The following is a 20273-nucleotide window of genomic DNA, read 5'->3' as shown; positions in this document are numbered from 1 at the left end:
CAGAGCTTGGGAAGAAGGACGTGCCACTGATAGTGGATACCAAGAATGCAGAATTTACAGACCACTAGGACATCTGGCGCAACTCCCAAGATAAGGAAGAAACTAATAAAGGCAACTCGGCAACTGTGCTGAAACCAGCTCCGACTGGGTAAAACGTAATTCCGGCAGGGGGAGGTCTGTGACCGACTCACAGACCACCGACTCAAGAAACCCACCGACTCAAAAGAAGAAAAGACTGAGCATGCAGACGAATTAGCATGAGAAGCGAGAGAATAATTAACCAATAGAAGGTAGAATACTAATTAGTAAGAGAACGAGGTAACTTGTAGCCAATGAACATTAACGCCTTTGTTTGCTAAAATGTATAAATAGTGAAAAGTTTTGGTAGTCGTAGTGATGGCTTTGTGGATTTCCCACCCAGCACCCCTTTCTGTGCAGAACTATAAATAAATCAAATACCTCGACTCTGTGTGCGGACTGGCCTCTTGCACACCGGGTGAAAAGAACCTATTTTGGGGCAACACGTGACAGCCCCTCCTGCCACTCCATGCCCAAAGGCCTCCTCCTCTCTCCTACAAGGACTGCTCCTGCACGCCATGAAAATTACCAGCCTTGCCCCTTATCTTCCCACCTCCCCCAGCACATTCTCTGGGGTTCTGGTCTCGCGGTGTGGGGAAGATCATTTATATAGATGTATTTATGAAACCGTATGAATTTGTTTAAGTCCACATCATGAGGGGTGTTTTGTTATGGCAAGAGGATATTTAATATGCAAAGCTGAAGGGCTGCTTTTATTGTTGTACACACGTGGAGGTAAAGTCACAGGAGTCGGTCTTGACTGCTTCTATGAAACAAAGGCCTAAATTTTGACTTGCAATCACGAGAACTGCATTTTAACCATGATTTTGTTAAAAGTTTTATCCTTTCTGCTCAGTCACCTCAGAAAGGTTTCCCTGCTCCTGTGTCCTGTGCAGTTTTGGTGCTTCCTCCTCCAGCATGCACCAAAGCTAGAGCTGCTCATACCTTGCAGACATTTGAGACAAAGGATGTAGTTCCTTAAGTCAGAAAATTTCCAAAGATGATGAAGCAGCTAAACTTGCTCTGTCAGTGCAGGAAAGCACTGGGTTTCCAACAGGTGCTTTGTCCCAGTGGAGATGTCACATGAACACTGGTAGCCAGTGGTCACCATAGCTTGAGGTTCTAACAGAGCCTTGACATACATTCTTTACAGGAATGGTTTGTGTTTCTTCCTACCTGGACCATAAATTATGTTGATGGTTTCGTGCTTCTGTTGTAAATGGAAGGCTGGAACTGTACATGCCAGCCCTTGCTCTTTTTCCTTGGTGATTCGGAAGCAAATAATCAATTAAAGAGTAAATTATCTTGCAATGGTAAAGAAGGCAGTATTGAGGAAACGTCTGCCTTGTCATCTAGGTCTGCAAAATATTTAATTTTGGCAAAAAGTTTCTTGCATGTCACTTAAAAAGTTTCATTCAATTCCATAGTCAGTTCCTGTTTAATTACAATTAAATTTTCATTCCTTGGAGGCTGGTCTGAGTTTTAGCCTCTGCTGATGTCTCACTTTCCAAAAAATATTCTGAATCCATTTCATAATCTGTCTTTTATAACAGCTCTATTCCATTCAGCTCTGGTTGAGAGATTTGTTCATCTCCCTTTTCAAATGTAACTTTATTAGTACAGTACTTAATCTACTGCAAGATCACATACTGTTCTGGCATATGCCGATCCTCTCCAATGTTGCCTATATTCTAACTACAGGAACGAAAATGAATGAGCATGAAGGACATGCTTAAATTCTGAGATGAAAATGCTAATCAGTCTTGTACCATAAAATGGATCACTGAAAAAAAATGGAATATGATGGACCCACCGAGAATACATAATGGTTACACTAAAAAGAAAACAAAACAAAACCAAGCAGAGGAGGGAGGGAAAGGTCAGGAGAATACAGGACAGGAATACATTTTTTGTAACATGTGCATATATAAGATCTAGCTACAGTCCACATTGTGATTTCAGTTCCTGAGAGTTAGACTAGAACTAATGCACACATTCAAGATATTTGCATTATTCCAGCAGATTTTTTTTCATTCCTGTTATCCTAAAATGTTCTGGCAATTAAACCTAAAATAAAAATGACAGTTGCTGATACAAATACCTATTTTTAAAAAGTCTAATAAATTTTACATTTTGAATTGAAAACTACAAGCTGCCTTCACCATTTTTTCCCATGACTTATCTGCCTTCATTGTTCTTTACGACTTCACTGTAGTTTCCTGGAGCATAAAGACAATAATTATTTTATATTGTATTTCAGCTTTCACTCATTATTAATAAAACTGCAAAGCTGATCTGGGTCTCTGTTAAATGGAAGATGGTTTGAGCACAGAAAACATCTAGAGATGGCCTAAAGGATACACTAACATGACATAATTACATGTTCTTCAAGCATGCCTTATAGAGGTTTTTCAAGCAATATTGATATACTGGTTTAATACAGTGTTAGCTTTACTGCAGTAATAAGTATAGAGTATTCTCAATTTTGGGAAAAAATACATTTTGGGGGGAAAGATAGGCCCAGATCAGGCCCATTCCCTAAAGTGAAAGGGTATAAACAACTGGTAAGGGATCAGGAAGAGAGAAAAATAGGAGTGGCAGTAAGGCAAGTATAAAGTTGCATGTATTCTTATCTGCATAAACAGATTATAGGATTAATTGGTTAAGCGAGGAAGCAGAAGCTATGCTAATCGCAGAGCATATTGATTAGTGTGCTGTTCTCTAGCCATTACCATTCAGCAGTTTAAACATATTATGAGAAGAAATTCTTAATACATATTTGAAAAGGACAGAGCAATAGCTATGCAAATTAAATTCAAAAGGACTGTCTACAGATAATGAAAGGCAGGAGAGGAAGGAAATAACATTTGCACCAACAAAAAGTCTGGCACCATCCTCTTGGCACTCGCCTTTGAGATATTTAAACGCACTGATGAGACCCCCTCTCAGTCTCCTTTAGACGAAACGTGCCCAGTCCCCGTTCCGCCCGCGCTGCGGGGTCACAGCGCCCGGAGCAGGGGCGAGGACGCATTCCCGCAGAGCCGGGGCACGGCGCCCGCTCCCTCCCGCCGCTGGGGGGCGGCCGCGGCGCCGGGCGGCGCGGGGGCCGCGTGCTGCGGCGGGGGCGGGGCTGCGGGCGCGCGGCGGGGCGGGGGCGGAAGCGGCGCGCGGGTGCGGGCCGGGAGCGCAGCGAGCGGAGGTAGCGCGGGGCGGCCGGCGGGGGGCGCTGCGCGGGGGGTGGCGCGAGGGGGCCGCGCCGGCCCCGGCGGAGGCGGAGAGCCGCGCCCTGCGCCGGGGCAGCGGGAGCGTGGTGGGGGTCCGTCCGTCCGTCCGTCGTGTGTATTTTCACGGGGGAAGGGGTGGGGGTGGCTGCAGGCTCGGGCGGGACCGGGATGGCGCAGGGTGGCTGCGTCTGTCCCGGACACGCGGGTCCGCACCGCCCCTGAGCGCCCGCGTTGGCCCGCCCCTCTTTCAGGAGCTGCGGGACAGGCTTGTCTTCCTTCGGGCTTCCTTCCCGCCGGGTCCCGGTACCTGCGCGGCTCTCGTGGCGGCTGCGGCGGTGTCACTGCGGGCCCCGCTGAGGGGCGCGGCGCGGTGAGTTGTGCCGGGATCGGGGTTCCCTCCGGCCGGGATCCGTGTCCCAGGGCTGTGATGCAGTGTCCTTGGGTGGGGAGGAAGCGGCGGAGGAAACGAGGGTGTTCTGGTTTCCTTCACCATTAGCAGTGGTCTTCCAGTCTTAAGCTATGACTGCAGTGACTCTGCAAGATCGATGTCTTCTACCGTAAGGACATAACTTCCAAAGAGGCAAAGCATGATTACAGCGATGTGATGGAACTTACAGGATGGAAAAAAAATATATTCGTATTCAGGCAAAGGCAGGATCCTTAACAATGTCAGATTAAGTGATCTCCGGGCACTAAAAAGTCTGCATAAAAAACCCCAAAACAAAGGAGTAAATATTTCACTGAAATGGGTCTCTTTGGTGCTATTGAAGAAGTAGGTAAAAATAATACTGAATGAAGTCTGCAAGGTTTGAAACATTCAGTTTTAGGATATTATAATATATGAAATTTCCTGACAGCGAGAGTTGTAGAATAACGCTTCCTTCTTACAATATAATAAAATTGCTTTTATATGTAACATCTGATGATGTTTTGGCTGCACTTTTCTTCAATTAAGTTTATTTTAGTAAATATGTATAACGTACTATTACCTCTACCTTTTTTCTGTAGCTCTGTTCATCATTCATTATTAATAAACTCTCTTTTTGGTTCCCTAACCTAACATGGCAGCATCCTGTAAATTCTCTTTTATGTCTTTTGTCCTCTAAAAGATACTGACAACTAGAGTGGAGTGTAATTTCTGTGTTTGTGTGCCACAAAACAAGCAGAGAGAATTTTTTTTCTATGCTATGACATGACGTGGAGTTTCCTTAGAACAGTTCAACAGTTCAGATTGGGTTAACTAGTTCTTTTTGGTTGCTGTTTTGGTTTTTGTTGTTGTTGTTTTGCCCCCTCAGTGGGCGAACTGGGGGCAGAGGGGTGTGTTTTTTCACTGTGAAAAGTGATCTTTGTAGGAATTGCAACTTTTTATTTTAAGAGAACCTTCAGAATATGAACATGATGCACATCATAGTTAAGTGTGCATGTGATTTGTACTAACTGTAACGTAGGAACAAATGTAATGAATTGCTGTTTTGGTCTTGTGAGAATATCAGAGAAAGGAGACAATATGAAGATAATATTAGATTGTGAGTAGCATCTTCTGGTAGTGTCACAAGCAGTGTGGTTGCAGTTTTAGACCAAATGTAGAAATTTATTGTTATCTCTGTTCCTGTTTTGACTGCAGATACCCATGTGTATAAAGCCTAGGTTATTCTGGCCTCTTTATACTATTTTAGTTGTTAAAATATGTAGTTGTTTAATAGGTACTTGAGAGCTCCAGAGAATTAAGCAATTACGCTGGAATTCCTTTGGTGTAGTAAAGAGGTCTTTTTCCTAGTTTTTTACAGCTGGAAATAAAGCTACTTCTTTCCTGCCCCCCCCCGTTTTCTTGTTAAAGCTTTTGTAGTATCTGATTTTAGACACTCTTTTTGTCTGTTATCTCCTTGAAGGAGGCACTGGTATTAGCTAATCACAAATTGTGGTGTATCTTGGGGATTGGATGTCATTTAGCTGCTAAAATTAAGATATTTCCCCTGGAGTTCATGATCACTTGTACATTTTCTGAGAATAGTAAAGGGGACTAGTTCTTGCGTCTTGCCTAAACTGTAAGTAGGATAAATGCATGCTGTCAGCTAAAATTGTCAGCTGTGTAGTCAATGTATCTGAAGACTAGTAAGCGTCAAAACCAGCCATTTTTCAGTAGCTGTGAAAAGTCTGTGAGGCTCAGTTACTCAAATGAATTTATTTTTCCTGGTACAAGTTTACTGCTAGAATGTACTTTATATGCTATTTATTTTTTAACAACCTCTTTCACCTGTGATTGATAATTTGTGCCATTTTATGGGCTGGGTTTTCTCAACTGAGCATTATTAATAATAGCCTCTTATATTTTCTTCTATGATTTACAAAAAAACTTTACAAACTTTACAAAAAAGTAGGTGTATTAGCATTTGCCTATGTAATTTAGAAGATGAATTTTGGATTGCTCAGAACTGAATGAGTACTTTGCCTACATGAAATAGGGCCTGGACTAGGGGGCTAGACAAGGGAATGTAAAACTTATTCCAATGAAATTGGTTTCTTCAGTAATACTGAAGAAATAGGAGGCTACCATGATATAAATAATCCAGTTAAATTTCTGGGTACCTCTCCTTAATGTTAAGAAGAAAATACTTTGCAGTGCATACCACTGAGGTGTTACAGTTAACTAATGTCTGTCATAATCCATTATTATGCTGAGATGAGCTGACAAGTCTATCTAGAAATAAGATTGTAGAAGAAAAGATGTAGAAGAAAAGAAATCACTTGTCTTTAATTTTTCCTCCAGTGTTATTTTTCTGAAATCTTCACCTGGGTCAGCCTACTGGGAAGGAGCACGAATCCAAAGCCTCGTCTGTATTGCAGTTTTGCCATAGAAACATAATTCCAGTGGGCAAATTCATACTCAGTTTGAATTCTTCAGGTTTCTTGAAAGAAAACCAGACAAGTTAAATTCTTCCTCTCTCCCTGGTGGAACAAGTCCTTTTTTTGTTGCTGTTCTACAGGAATAGTGTTTGTGTGGTGCACTGTGTGTACATGTGTGAGCAGTGGCAATCTCTCCCCCACTGCAGCTGTCACTTTGTTAGTTGTCTCCTCACTCCCCTCTTAGTTCTCTCGAATGACACCTGCCTTCCTTTTAGGTCTCTTTAAAACATTCAAAAGTCCCTCTCTTACCAGTAACCTACATGCATCATTCCGCAGCCTTGGCTCTCTATAAAACTAGTCAAAATTAGCTAAACATTATCATCTCAGGAGGAAGTTTTGGAGTCTCAGGGGCTTTGGAAAGAGTGATACAAAGACAGCTGTGATATTTCACAAGGGAGCAGAGGTACTGTGGGAGTACTTGTCACAGCCTGCAATTAATAAATTGTGCCAGTGTTACTGGGGAACGAGAAGCCAGGAAGGTGCCTTGTGCTCTGTCATAAGTGACTCTTATCAAGGAGCAAGGGTCCTACAGTGACCTGAATGGCAGCTATAAGGCATGAAGAGAAAATAAAGTGTCCCAGGGAAAATGAAGCTGAGATTTTTTAAAAAAATATTTATGATTACTATTATTATTTAAGAACCTGATACAGAGATATAGAAATGTTTTGGGGCCTAGATGGACCCAGTGGGAGGAGGGGAAGTTCAGCAAGTGTAACATACTGTCCCTATTGATATACTGTCCCTATTGATATCTGCTTGCTTTAATTTTCTTCACAAGCCTTGCCAAGCTATTTCCCCTCTCAAAATCTTGAATCTTGGCTGACTGCCCATGGGCAAGGAACAAAGAATTTCTGTTTTTAAATGGTTGGTTTATTTTAAAAGCATTCATTGGCAGTAGTAGGCAAAATAAAGGGGGAAGGTGCTGAAAAAAAAGATACTCTAAAGTACTTGAGGGGAGTCCTTAGACACAATGCAAAATGAAAATAATTATTGGTAGTAGGTGTAAAGCAAAACCAATTAAAATAGGACTGCATGCATTTAAATAGAAACAGCTCTCCAGTATTTCTAAAATACTGACAAAAGGTAGTCTAGTGTTTGGGCTCTCAGATAATTTTATACCAGAGCCACTGTAAGCTTGTTGTGTGGGTTTTCAAGCCAAAAGCAATATGTTTGTGCTTTCAACTCGAAGTTCAGCTACAAGACAAATTGGTGCTGTTCTTAGAAGTCTGTAGGAGGTAAAACCATTCCTGGTTTAAGATACGTTTGAGGTAGTCCCAGCAGCTCATCAGCAGCAGTACTGTGTCTGCTTGATGAGCTGTGACTTTTGTTGGCCCATATATCCTTTGGCTGCATTGAGAGACAGGAACTGTCGGGAGCGCACAAGATTTTCTTCTTTCTTTGCAGAAAAATAGGTATTTTTGGTAGTTACCCATTTTTGCTATTCCCTTAAACCTCATGTTTCCTTCACTTGGAATATCCATTAAAGGTATTCCCCAAAAGACAGCTAGCAATAAGGCAAAAGGATTTTTTTTTTTCAGTATGCCAAGGTAATTGCAAGTCTTGGGCATGTAGAAGCAGAGAATGAAGGAACACATGCTGCAGGAGAAGGTATAAAGATAGATGCCTTGGAAAAGACACAAAGGCAGACTCCTTTGGCAGCACGCTCTAAAAGTGGTACAGAACTGCTAAAACCTGCAGGCCAGCAGCCTTCATAGTGCTAGAGCAGCCTTTTTTTGCCCAGAAATGTGCCTTCTTACCTGTTCTTAAGATATCAATGTGTTTTATAGTACTGGTATTTTCACTTGAATCTAGCAGCTATTAATGTAAACGGTCTCTTCTATCTGCTCATCTATGATGCAGTTTGAAAAGACCCTTGGGTTTCATCAGAGCCCATTTTGGTGGGCTCTGTTATGTCAGGATTGCTGAAGTTTTGTCAGTCAAGTATCTATCCTCTTTTCCCTCTCTGCTGTGATGTTTTTCTGTTGACCAAATTTTACAGCAACAATAATAGAATACTTGAAGTGCTAAGAGTAAATTTTAACAAAAGACAGCTAAATGTGGTTTCACTTGTCTGGGAACTGGCATTGCTTTTAATGGTTGGTTCTGAGTAGAAGATCCTCCTGCTCTTTTATGGTGCTGTGCAGCTGTCTGAGTGAACCTGGGAACCAAAGGACAGTGTTGGTCTGCAACAGTCACCAGTATGGATGTACCAGTACAGGACAGTAGTTTTATTGGCATCTTCTCAAGAACTCGTGCACTCATAAAAATATGAGGAATGTGATTCTTCCTTATGCACTGGTTTTAAACAGGGCTCTGTGTAAACACTTCACTTCTTTGGGCACCTGTTTGGCAGCTGCACCTCATGCAGATTGCCAAACCAACAATCGCACCTACTGCCGAACCAACAGCCATCTAAGACTGCAAACTACCAGAATACAAACCTCATTTTTGGCATTCCAAAAAGTCTCAGCATGTGATGTCCTGGGATTCTAGGTGCTAATTTCATTGTATCAGTCTTCTACAATTAACTGGCTAGAGAATATGTTCTATGCTGTTTTGGTGTGTGTCAGTTATTCCTTAGACTTCCCATTTTCATTGCTGCACAGAAACTGCAGATAGTTTCCCAAATAACGTAGAACCAGCCTGTCTGCTCTCAGAATGGTCGGTGCAACTGATTCCTGTCAGCTGAGTGATGCTCAAAGTTTTCTGTTGGAAAATTAGAAAACAAAATATTTTGGAGGTCACAGAGGTAAATGGGCCAGAGGGTGCATCCTGTAAATAGATGCAAAAAAAGGGAAAATAATAGAATGGAGCTTGATGGTACTGTAGAATTTTTTTCCTGGTATTCTGTAAAGCCCAGTGATTCTTGTCTTCCTGAAATGTTTGTTGGCTATTGCAATGAGATATCATCCTGTGTATTTACAGACAGTTTATTGTTTACTGATACAGTACCCTTTCTGTACTGAGGGATGTTTGTTGCCATGAATTTAATAGTTATTTCTTGTACAGATGTAATTTTAGTGTGGTAATTTTAAATCATTAATAATTTCAGAAACTTCTTGTGCTCCCACTGAGATGGTAATAAATTCCAATTTTGTACTGTACAATTATTTTATAGTAATTATTAATGTCAGCTTTGGTACTGTCCTGATTTCTGTCTGCTGTCTGTTCTATTACAAGATTTTTTCCACTTCCTCTGTAATTGGATGCACGCTTCTATGACTGTGTATGGCTTTTTTTTTTAAGCTCTGTCTTGATAAATCACTTCTTCTGTTTATGCAGTTAGTAATAATAACTGGTTGCAAAGCCAGACCTGCTCTTGAATTCACAGTGTCATGTTGTTGTTCATCATAATTTGGAAGTGAGGAACAGATAAATATTGTGGTAGTAATAGGTTGAGTAAAATTCCCACTTATCAAGCCTATTTTCTTAATGTATTAGTTCATTAGTTCATTAGTTCATACCTGTCTAGGTATCTAGAGTATCACTGAGGAACTACTGCCTTAGTATTTGAGATTCTATCTTTCAAAAATATATGACCAAAGAGGTGACTTTATTGGACTGTATGTTAACAATATTATTTTCACTGCACTTTTCTTCGCTTTATCCTTAAAAGTATTTTTGATCTTTGAGTCAAGTGGGATTCTCTCAGGCTTTGGTTTTCTGTATTCTTTGCATTTGCAAACTGCTTATTAATAACTACCAAAAATACCTGATGGACCTGCTGCTTTTTCTCTTACAAATAATTATCGTCATCTGTCCTGTACATTTTTCAAAACTAGAAAGGACACAAATCATCTCTGCAGGACAGGTTTAAATTTGCCCTGTAACCATTTCTAGTGGTTTAGGAAGGCTGCCATCTCTTGGGTAGGCTAGAAAAATGATGATGAGTATGTGCCAGTCTTCCATGAGCTGACTGACTGGCAGAAGTGGCAGTGCTGTAAGGTACAATAAGCTTTTAAGGATTTAGGTATGCCTTGTTTTCCTGATAACCTGAGGTTGTTTCAGGGAATGTATGAGGCATTCCTTTGTGTTGTATGTTAATATAATCTCTTGGTTTTTCTGAGAATGAGTAAAGCAGAATCTGAGGAACACTTTGCAACAAAATTCAAGAATGCTGTTTTGTAAGTATGGGCTGGTTTCCATGGAGAGGGGTCAGTATTCAAACTGAAGTCCAATGCTACTGTTTAGTTAAATAGTATCAGAGCTACTAGAACTTTGCTTTATTATGGAACATACAATGCATGTTCTGTAGCTTTTTCTTTTACTTTTGCTCCTTTTGTTTCATGCAGTAAATAATATGGTTTATATATGACTGATTTTGAAATACAGGTCACAGGATAGAGACATGATTTTATTTTGGAGTGGATGAGTGCCTTAGTTCATTGTTTTTTTTGCCAGATGTATGTCAGTGTTGTGCTAGCACTGGACGAAGTTGTATCCATGTTGGTAGGTTTTGGCAGTACTTTTCTTAGACAATCAGCAGTGAAACAGTGAAGAAAACCAAGCTCTTTGTATGTCTGTGAGAGAAACATAGTGTTGGATCCTCATTCAGGAACTGGTTGTAGCTCCAAGTTCTAGTGTTGCTCCTGGCTTGGGCTTGTACTTTCCAGAATAATTGAAATATGCATGCTGATTTAAAGAACTTCAGAAAACTGGCACTTGAATTGGTGCTTATTGAAAGGATTATCTGGAAAATATTCTCTTCTTCATTGTCGTGGTTTGACACTGGCCAAATGCCAGGCACCCATGAAAGCTGTTCACTCACCTTCTCTTGCTCTCAGCTGGGCAGAGAGGGAAAAAAATTAATGAAGGGCTCATGCGTTGGGATGAGGACTGAGAGAAAACACTCTTAAGGGCAAAACAGGTTCAAATTTAAAGGTATAAAGTAAATTTATTATTAACAGAGTCAGAGGAGGATAATGAGAATAAAATAAGCCTTTAAAACACCTTTTTTCCCCCCAGCCCCTTCCTCCTTCCCACCGACAGTTCAGGGAAAGAGGGTGTGGGAGTTTTGGTCAGTTCGTCACTTGAGATCTTTTTCTGTTTGCTCAGGGAGAGGAGTCTTTCTTCTGCAATGCTGCAAGTCCCTCCCACGGGAGACAAGTTCTCCGTGAACTTCTCCGGCGTGGCTCTAATCTCACGAGCAGCAGTCCTGCCAAAACTGCTGCAACGTGAGTCGCTCCCACGGGCAAACAGTCCTCCCGAAACTGCTGCGGTGTGGGTCACTCGTCCACAGAGTGCAGTCCACTAAGGATAGGTTCCTCTAGTTTGGAACTAGGGGCCCCCTCTCTCCACCGCGTCTCCCACTGTATCACAGCTTTCTCTGGTATCCACCCGCTCAGGTGTGAGCACTTCTCCCATGGGCTCCAAGTGGATCTCTGCATCCCCCGTCGACTGCATGGGCTGCAGGGCTTCACCATGGTCCTCACCACGGCCTGCAGAGGAATCTTGGCTCCGGCGCCTGGAGCACTTCCTCCCCCTCTTTTTCCACTGACCCTGTTGCCGCCATGTTGTTCTCCTTCACATGTCCTCACTTCCTCCTCTTCTCTAGCTAGAAAAAAACCTGCTACCACCAATTCAAAGATTCTTCCAGGATCCCGCAGCGCCGAGAGGTTGATTTCGTCCAGGTTCCGCACTGGGGACTCGCCCACCATGTTACCCCCGCCAGCCAGACGGCCCTGCTGGCACCACGCAGGCGGTGGCCGGCCGCCGCGGCATGGTTGGCATGGGGCAGCCAGGCAGGCCAGGCTCGCCGTGGGCTGCCGAAACGGTGGGGATGTGGTGCATCGCCACCAGGCCATGCCAAATCAGCACGTTCATCGATTCTTGGATTGCCATTTTGCCGGAGTTTTGTTTGATTTGGGTTTGTTTTGTTGAATATTTTGTTTTGTTTTGGGTTTGTTGGTTTTGGGTTTTGTTTCTTTTCTTTCCCTCCTCACATACTCAAATTTTGTTCTGGTTGTACTCCTTCATCGTCATGGTTGTCTTCCTTTTGTCTCAGTCTCCGTGATTAGGGATGGTAGGAATTCCAAGAAGGTGTAGATCGGATGCACCCTTTTTTCCTGTTGCTCTCTGCAGCGCTTTGACTGCCTTTTCCACAAAAGTCCCTCAGTTGTGGTTGGGAGAGTGGTATGCCAGCATTTCTCTCCAGGATAAATCAGTGTGAAGAAGGATGTCTCAGCTTCCTTTTTTTCCTGCTCAGGGAGGATTTCCAACTCAGCAAATTCTGTACTTTGAGAGAATGAGGGTAATAAAGATCAGAAGAGGCAATGTTCCTTCTTACATGTGTGCTTTTACCTTATGGGATACTACCTCTGAATTATTGAAAATTAAAGTCCATTCTGAGTCCAAGTTTTGTTTAAACTATAATGTTCTCATAGAGAAGTGGTGACCCTTCAGGGCAACAGGAGGTACAAGAATATTCCAATCCATCCATTTTACTGTGCTATTTTCTTCCTAATATGTGCTCCTGCTGCTCCGATACTGTGTTTTTCCTACTTCCAAATCAGGTGGGTATAAGCTTGGGCTTCCCCCCCCGCCCCATGTAACCTTGGAAGGGTCTTGCAGGGAGTATGTTATGGGTCACTAGAAGTGCATGCTTCAGGGGGAAAGAGGAGACCAAATCTCCAGAACTTTGAGATTACACTGGAATTCATTAAGGGGGAATGGCCTTTAAAAATTTGTACGAAAAGTGACAAATACAAATAGTTCTCTTAATTTTGGTATACCTTGCTCTCAGTTCCTTTGCATAGTGTCAGTATTTGGGTGTTAGGCAATTTCCCAGCAGGTTAAGTCCTTGATTTCCATTAGTTTCGGTAGTCAGCATGTACACTGTGGATCAGATATACGTGGCGATGGCCCAGTCTGCAATTCCTGCTGCTGCTTGGCAGGAGTTTATTCAATCTGTTCCTCTTGGCTAGACCTCTTATCCTGGCTTGTGGTCTTACTTACAGTGTGATGGCAGAGTTATTTCTGCTCCAAAGGACTGTAGTGATCTTTTCTAAATGCTTCAGGATGAGATATGGTTGGAGATATGTGGAGAGCTGAACTAAATTCAAGTTTTGTAAGAGCTATTTGTTCTTTTCAGTTTTGTTGGGTTGTTCTTTTTTTTTTAATTATTATTTTGATTAATAGAAGAAGTAGAGACTTTTGGGAATGGGGGTTGAAACTTATGGTCTCTTCTTGAGGGATACTGTTTGGTCTTCTCAGCTATCACATGAATCCTCTACTCTTGGACCTCATAAATGTCTTCCATCATATTTAATACTGTTCAGAGATTATGTAGATACATAACGATGTGGGTGCAGTTTGTTCTTTAAAGTCTGAGTGCAGAGCCATAGATTTGGCAAAGAGCTAGGGAAAAGAAGTTTTGGTTAGTGCATGTTTAGGGAAGATCTGTTTCAGGAAATCTTAAACCACACAATTCCAGATATTCATGCTGTGGAATGTAAGTTTTTATTGTTTTCTCTCTTATTTTATGTACTTAAGACAAATTTGTATCTTAAAACAGTTTTAGGGGGGGATAAGCACATTTCTTGAACAAAATACATCCCACTGCATTTACAGTGGGGGTTCAAATTACTGTGTGTTGACTGTCTGTCCTTGTGCACAATCATGCCCCACAGTGGAGGATGAAGTGAGCTTTCCTCATTCAGTGACTTGGGATTGCCACTTGCATTAGTGCACCCAGCAGTAAGAGTTTGTGTACTGGCAGTGGTTACCATAGGGCATTTTATACACAGCACGTTGTTACTTTACAGCAACTTTGGTGTCCAAGTCCTTATGTCTCCCTGCCTTGGGTTAATCATTTTCAGAATAATTGAGATATGCATGTTGATTTTAGAGCACTTCAAAAATTTGCCACTTGAATGAGGCACGCTGGCTTGCTTGTTGAGAGGATTACCTGAAGAGCGAAGGTGAAGGGTAAGCGACAAGCAGGGCTCGGGGCCCTGCTGGCAGTGACACTTGTGTAGGCAGCAGACAGCAGGGTGTTGGCATAAGGCTGGTGGAACTGGTCAGTGGAGGGGACGAAAAATGCCATGGAGACAGAGTCAGGTTTAGATGAGAGCTCAGCAGTACGAGATACTCGGTATCGATATTCTGATACAAACCAAGGCCTAACATGCCACTACAGAACGTCTGGTGAGGAACCCTATTAGATGTGTAATATCAGTCTAAAAAGTGCTTGTGTCAGGTAATATGTGGGGAAGAACTGGGAATAATGAGGAAAAGTGTAACTATTGTGTGAAATGAGTAGCTTTATCTGGACTATGTTAAATAATAGAAATTCTCTTTTAAGAAGGTATTGAATAATTGGAGTAGTTTCAGAGCTGGGTGAAAAATGGGACAAGGGACACATGGAAAGAGTCTGAAAATGTGGGATACATTTGAGGGGTAAAAATTAGTAAAAGAATGATGAATATGTAAATATATGTGCATGTACATATATTATGAATCCTGAACATCTGTTGTCACTGTCTTATAACGCAAGAAGAAGGAAATGCTGAGTGAGATTCTTACCAAGCTTTCTTTTAAAAGTAAAAGTTGAAGTCAGTTACTGGGCATTCAAATGCATGCATTCATAATAAAATGGAAATGAATTCTATGTTCTTCCCTAACAGTTGCTTGAAGTTAGGTTTTAAAATGTGTTTCTGTTTTAAAAGCATGTAGCTTGAAGCCTTCAACTGCAACTACTCCACAAGTAAACGAAGATATCTTCACTTTTTGTTTAAATCTTTTCTTTTTTTTCCCAGTACATCCTTGAAGATGTGTGGCTCAAACTGCTTCAAACTGTCTGAACATTTGTTATTTAAGTGCTGAAGCTTTCCTACCACTTGCTTTCCTCCTGAAGCCTTAGTCTATTGAAGGATCAGAATTGGGTACTATGGTAAGATATTTTTTAAAGTCGTAGCAAAATCCTGAAGGTAGGTGCATTGTGCCAATTTATTTTGGTTTTATCTTTTATTCAGTAGTAAGAAACCAAAACAAATCTTAATGGTGTACAAAACCAGGAGAGGAAACTTTGAACTAGCTAACCAATCAAGAAACATCATTCCCCATGTTGTCTGTTCATACTTGCTCTGTGCCTCGAAGTGAAGAGTAAGAATCAAGTGAATCATTGAACAAGATCTTGTGTGTAGATGTATGTGTATAGTTCATCACAATGTTGTATAGAAATGTTTTACAGGTCTCTTCTAGATACTGCATTTTCTTTGAAATGCATTTGAGTTTAATGTCATTTTAAATTCCGGTATTTAAAATACTTAAGGTGATTTGTGGAAGAACAGAAGTTTTGATTTTTGGAGAATAAAAATAGGTAAACATAGGAGGAGGAAACCCTGTGAATAACAGGTGAGATGGAAAGATAACTGAACCTCTAAGCAGATAAAAACCCACAATTGTTTGCTAGATTATGCAATGATACTGTATTTGGAAACTGATATTTGTTCTTGATCTCAACAACTGTAGCAGTTTTGAATAACCAAGTGGTACTTTACAAATTTCAGGAATCACGACCAACTAAAACATGAGAAGATATGTTCAAGATGATCCAGCTAGAAGATTTTTCACTTCACAGAAATACTATTTTTGTTTAATATGTAATATAATTTGACAAAGCCAAATTCAGTTACTTACCTTGAAATTAGGACACGCCTGTGGCCTTCATCAGAAATGTTTCTAACATTTCCAAGAAAAAATATGTCCCAGAAACTGAGTATGTTTTTACTAGTCTTTGGTATCATTTGGGGTTTGATGTTGCTACGCTACACTTTCCAGTATCCAAGACGCCAAAGCAGTGCTGAGCTGCGTGGACAGATATTAGACCTCAGTAAAAGATATGTCAAAGCACTGGCAGAAGAAAATAAAAACCTAATGAATGGTGGTGGTGGAGCCTCTGTGGCAGGATATGGTAAGAGGAAAAAAGCCATACTAGTTACTTGAATATATTCTTTTTCTGAAAACTGTAAAGTTATAATTTTTTTTTAAAGTAGTATATGCTGCTCTTCAGCAGAAAAAACCTCTTTATAATAACTGATTTGATTTTAGTTTATTCAATGAAGTTGAAGATTAAGATGAGTTGCAAAATCAGGCTTCAGACATGAAATTTTTGCTTTCCAGGATTTTTTTTTAGATCTCTCCAGGTACATGAATACAGTTACTTACAGAAGTAACAGTTACATTATGCTTTTTTCTGAATCTCCAGCTTCTGAGGAATAAGCACATGCTTGATACAGGGACAAAGTTTTCTATTGTCACTTCGACGTTCCAGGTTCTAGTACCTCATTGCTAATTTCTCACTTTTATTTCTTGAATTTTCTTCTCCTTAAAAAAGCAGTGAAAAAGCAACATACTAGTTGAGTTTGTAGTCTGGAGACTGGAAGGCAATTATGAATTTAGCAGAATCTCCCCTTGTTTTAGAAGTAGCCGTAACAGATAAGGTTTATTGTCTTGTGAGCTTTAATACTTGCTGCATCATATCTCTCTGTCTGATTTGCCTGTCTTGTGAATATGTACCTAACTTGATAAATAGGTGGCCAGTATTCACTACCTTCTGAAATATTGAAAAGATAACTAAAAATGTTTATTTTTAAAAAGTAGTATCTGAAAAGATGTGTAGTAATGTACTTTGATCCCCTTCTTAAGATTTCCTTAAATACCTCTGCCTGTTGTAGGATGCCCTTTATAGACATTTGGTAAGAGTGCAAGCAGCAAAAATGTGTCTGAAGTCTTTTTGCTCCTGCTCAGGAAGAAGGAAGCAAGTCTGTGATGACAAGATGTGCAGGAGCAACCCAAGAGGAGTAGGACAGTAAAAAGTGTTTAAACCTTCAATCCTTTCATTCTTAAAATTAATTTTTATGACAGCAAGAGACTGCCTTCTCTTTTCTTCCCTGTTTTCTCCTTCCACTTTTCTTTTTTGTCATCAAGGACTTCCTTCCTTTACTGTGTAATTAAGTTTTTCTATCATTAAAAAAAACCCCTGAAAAATCCTTTTGTACTGTAGCTTTCTCCTGTTCTATAAGTCTTACAGTGTATTTCCAAATGAGACTTGTCTTCTGAGGTTTTGTCTGAAATTTAATAAAAAATGAAGTAATCTCTTGATCTACAGGCTGATCATCAGAATTAAAACTTGACAATTCCTTCTCTCAGACTGTTGAGCACAGAATGATATTACAGAGTACATGACCCACCCTCTGTTACTGGCAGTAGACCCTGCTCTGGCTTGAATTGATAAGCAATTTATTTTTTATTTTCTCAAAGTTAACATTACTAAACAAGAACTAGTTAATTTTAGAGGAAAGGGCTGACCTGAGACTTCTCTTTTTTAAACCTAATTTACTACTGATTTTTAATTTTATTTATTTTACTCCTATTTTTTCACTTTGATGCCTGTGATCTTTCTCCCCAATCTTTCTGCTTAGTTAAGAACTAATTAGAGGGTGGGGGGTAGAGACAGAGTTTGTAGATGTCTTCATGTGTAATGGGAGTCTTGACACCTTGTAAAATCTGGTAAGTTTGTTAATTTTTTTCAAATCTGAAAGAAGATGGTGATTGGCAACAGCATAATTAGCTTCTGTAGAAAGATGTTACTGGTTTTGTGATCCAGAGCATGAGATTTTTTTTTCCTATATTTTCTCTTATTTTTCAGTCAATAAATATGTAAATAGATTTTTTTACCCTTGCTTTGTAGCTTAGGTAAGAAGCAAAAAGATACCTTCTAATAGCAGCTTTTCTATGGGCTAAATCTGTCATTTAGGGGAAAGCTATTAACTACCTTTTTTATGCTGGAAAATATTTAGATATAGTCTCTTGCATCCAAGGCTAAAAGATGACATATCTGAGTATTCCAATGCTGTTGTCTGGATGAAATTTGAAATAATACCTTTGAACAGTCACTTCTAATGTTCCAACTAGTGTTTTTGTTCTTACACTCTAATATTTAATTGGCTGCCTTCACCGTTCCCTGTTATGGTGGTATCTCCCTTCCCTAAAATAACAAAGAAATGGTATTAAAGAAAAATCAAGCAGCTGTTTAATTCTGTACTTGTATACCAACCTGTACTCCTTTCCAAAAAGTGTGGTAGGGAGGATAGCAAGTGTTAAGATGTGAATATGTAGAAATAGCAGTTCTTTTCCACAGGTAGTAAATAACAGGCTGTAATTTGTTTTTTCCATTATCTTCAGCTGATCTTAAGAGAACAATTGCTGTTCTTCTGGATGACATCTTACAACGCCTCGTGAAATTGGAAAACAAGGTTGATTACATCGTTGTGAATGGCTCAGCAACAAATACCACTAATGGAACTAATCATCAGGTGCCAGTGACTTCAAATAAACGTGTAAAGCCAGCAAGCAACATTAGATAGCAAACAGGGCTGCTTTGTGTTGCTACGTCATTGATGGATAATATTTAAGATAAGCTTTTTATCTCTGGCTAGGGCAAAGAAGTAGTTGACTCTGAAACAAGCGTAAACTATTGTATTCTACAATGTGCTTGGATCTATGTAGGCCTAACATGCTTAGGTTCTCAAAGCATTATTTCATTGCCTTTGAGCAGTGCTTCTGAAGTGATCTTTGTTGTCTCTAAAGATATTTTGGTATCATTGATTTGGTGTAGTAGACCATTGGATAATAACAATATGTGGAAAGCAATGAGAAACTTATAGGTAGGTTTCTAAATATATTTATTTAAGTATGAATATAACATATCTTTTGGATAGGCGAGCAGTATTGTAGCTTATTCATTTTTTGTGATCTGCATTAAGCCGAGGTAACTGAGGAAAATGTGTTGCTACGCAAACGTTAGAAAATGTGTACACTTAAAATATTTTGTTACTTACTTACTAAAACACTATTAAATTGAGGATAGCATTGGTGGTAATATTTTTAAATTGTGACCCAAAGAATGTCTTTATTTGCACTATCTGTCAGAGTAGTTAGAGAATTTACTGTATATTTAAGAAAATTTATTATAATAGGAAAACTTTCTAGGTAGTAACACTGTCCAGGTTTATCTTTATGCCAGAGATAGGGCAGTTAGATTATCAAAAGCAAATCATCATCTGTGATCTCTTAGATGATTATTTCTTAAAAAGATATTTAAGTGTATGTATTTTGTAATTGCAGATAAAATTATTTAAGTGATGGAAATAAGTTTTGGAGATGTGAATATGGTTTATTTTTATTCGTTGCTGTTTGTTTTTAACATTTTAATGCCTTGCAGTTTGTGTTGAGTATAGCACACCATCTCCCTGAGTTGCTTTCTAGATCAGAAGGAAAAGCAATGACGGGAATCAAGGCATCTCTGCATTTAACAGAGGTATATGTACTAAGGGTGTCTTATCATGGAATATTTGAGAGCTAAGGTAATGTTTGCCTTATGTCTAAGTCAGCCTTACAGCAAAGTAAATTGCATGCCATGTGGGTGCACTGTATCTCAAATGTTACTGAAATGATATTAAAGTGCCACTGAACCTGTTTTTTAGATTGTACTGAATGTTTGGAGGGGACAGAATGTTCAGGGACTTCTGCCAAAAGTGTCCTGTGAGTGAGGTTTTGGGGATGAGTAAAACCTGAGGCACTCGATAATATACCAGGCAAAGTTATGTATTTTTTTTCATTCTTCTGTTTCCCTGCTGATATTCTCAATGGTTATAAAGGAAAATACAATTGCAATCTTAGTACTTACTTAGTATGCAGATGATTTTTTTTTTTTGGTCACATTGTGTGTAAACATGTACTCACTTCAATACAGAAAGAGAAAAATAAATTTTTAATTGTACTTGTAAATGTTTCTGTTTGGAGCTTTTTTGAGGGGGGTTTTGGTGTTTTTTTTTTGTTAAATAGTCTTGTCATTCTTGCTACATGTGCTCTATCTGTTTCTGGATTGGAAAGTTGTACATCTCTGAGGTTTAGTAGTACTCTTTCTGGTATTCTTCCTTCTCAGTCACTAAGTTCTTCTGCTCTTGAAATTCTAATGCCCTGAAACTTTCCTCAGGTTAGAGGTGAGGGGAGAAAGAAATGAAAATAAAACAACTGGTTTAGATCTTTAATGGCAAACCTAAG

At 39.9% G+C, this 20273-nt stretch overlaps 1 protein-coding gene across 4 annotated transcripts; it reads left to right on the top strand.

The window, feature by feature from the left end:
- Positions 1-3227: 3227 nt before the first annotated feature.
- On the top strand, positions 3228-19997 carry CCDC126 (coiled-coil domain containing 126). Of its 4 annotated transcripts, XM_039549023.1 has the most exons (5): positions 3250-3277; positions 3554-3672; positions 14963-15096; positions 15716-16119; positions 18393-19997. In XM_039549023.1, exons 4-5 carry the CDS (start codon positions 15882-15884, stop codon positions 18572-18574), a joined length of 420 nt encoding a protein of 139 aa, XP_039404957.1. In that variant the 5' UTR covers positions 3250-3277; positions 3554-3672; positions 14963-15096; positions 15716-15881; the 3' UTR covers positions 18575-19997. The 4 variants fall into 4 exon arrangements, with proteins under 4 accessions (XP_039404958.1, XP_039404957.1, XP_039404959.1 ...); XM_039549024.1 differs by lacking the exon at positions 3554-3672 and having other exon boundaries at positions 3228-3277; XM_039549025.1 differs by lacking the exons at positions 3250-3277; positions 3554-3672 and adding an exon at positions 3372-3394.
- The last annotated feature ends 276 nt before the right edge of the window (positions 19998-20273 follow it).

The sequence above is a fragment of the Corvus cornix genome, chromosome 2 (assembly GCF_000738735.6).
Source record: "Corvus cornix cornix isolate S_Up_H32 chromosome 2, ASM73873v5, whole genome shotgun sequence".
Classification (NCBI taxonomy): domain Eukaryota; kingdom Metazoa; phylum Chordata; class Aves; order Passeriformes; family Corvidae; genus Corvus; species Corvus cornix.
Note: the sequence above shows the minus strand (reverse complement) of the source record. Positions and strands in the feature narration are given on the sequence as shown.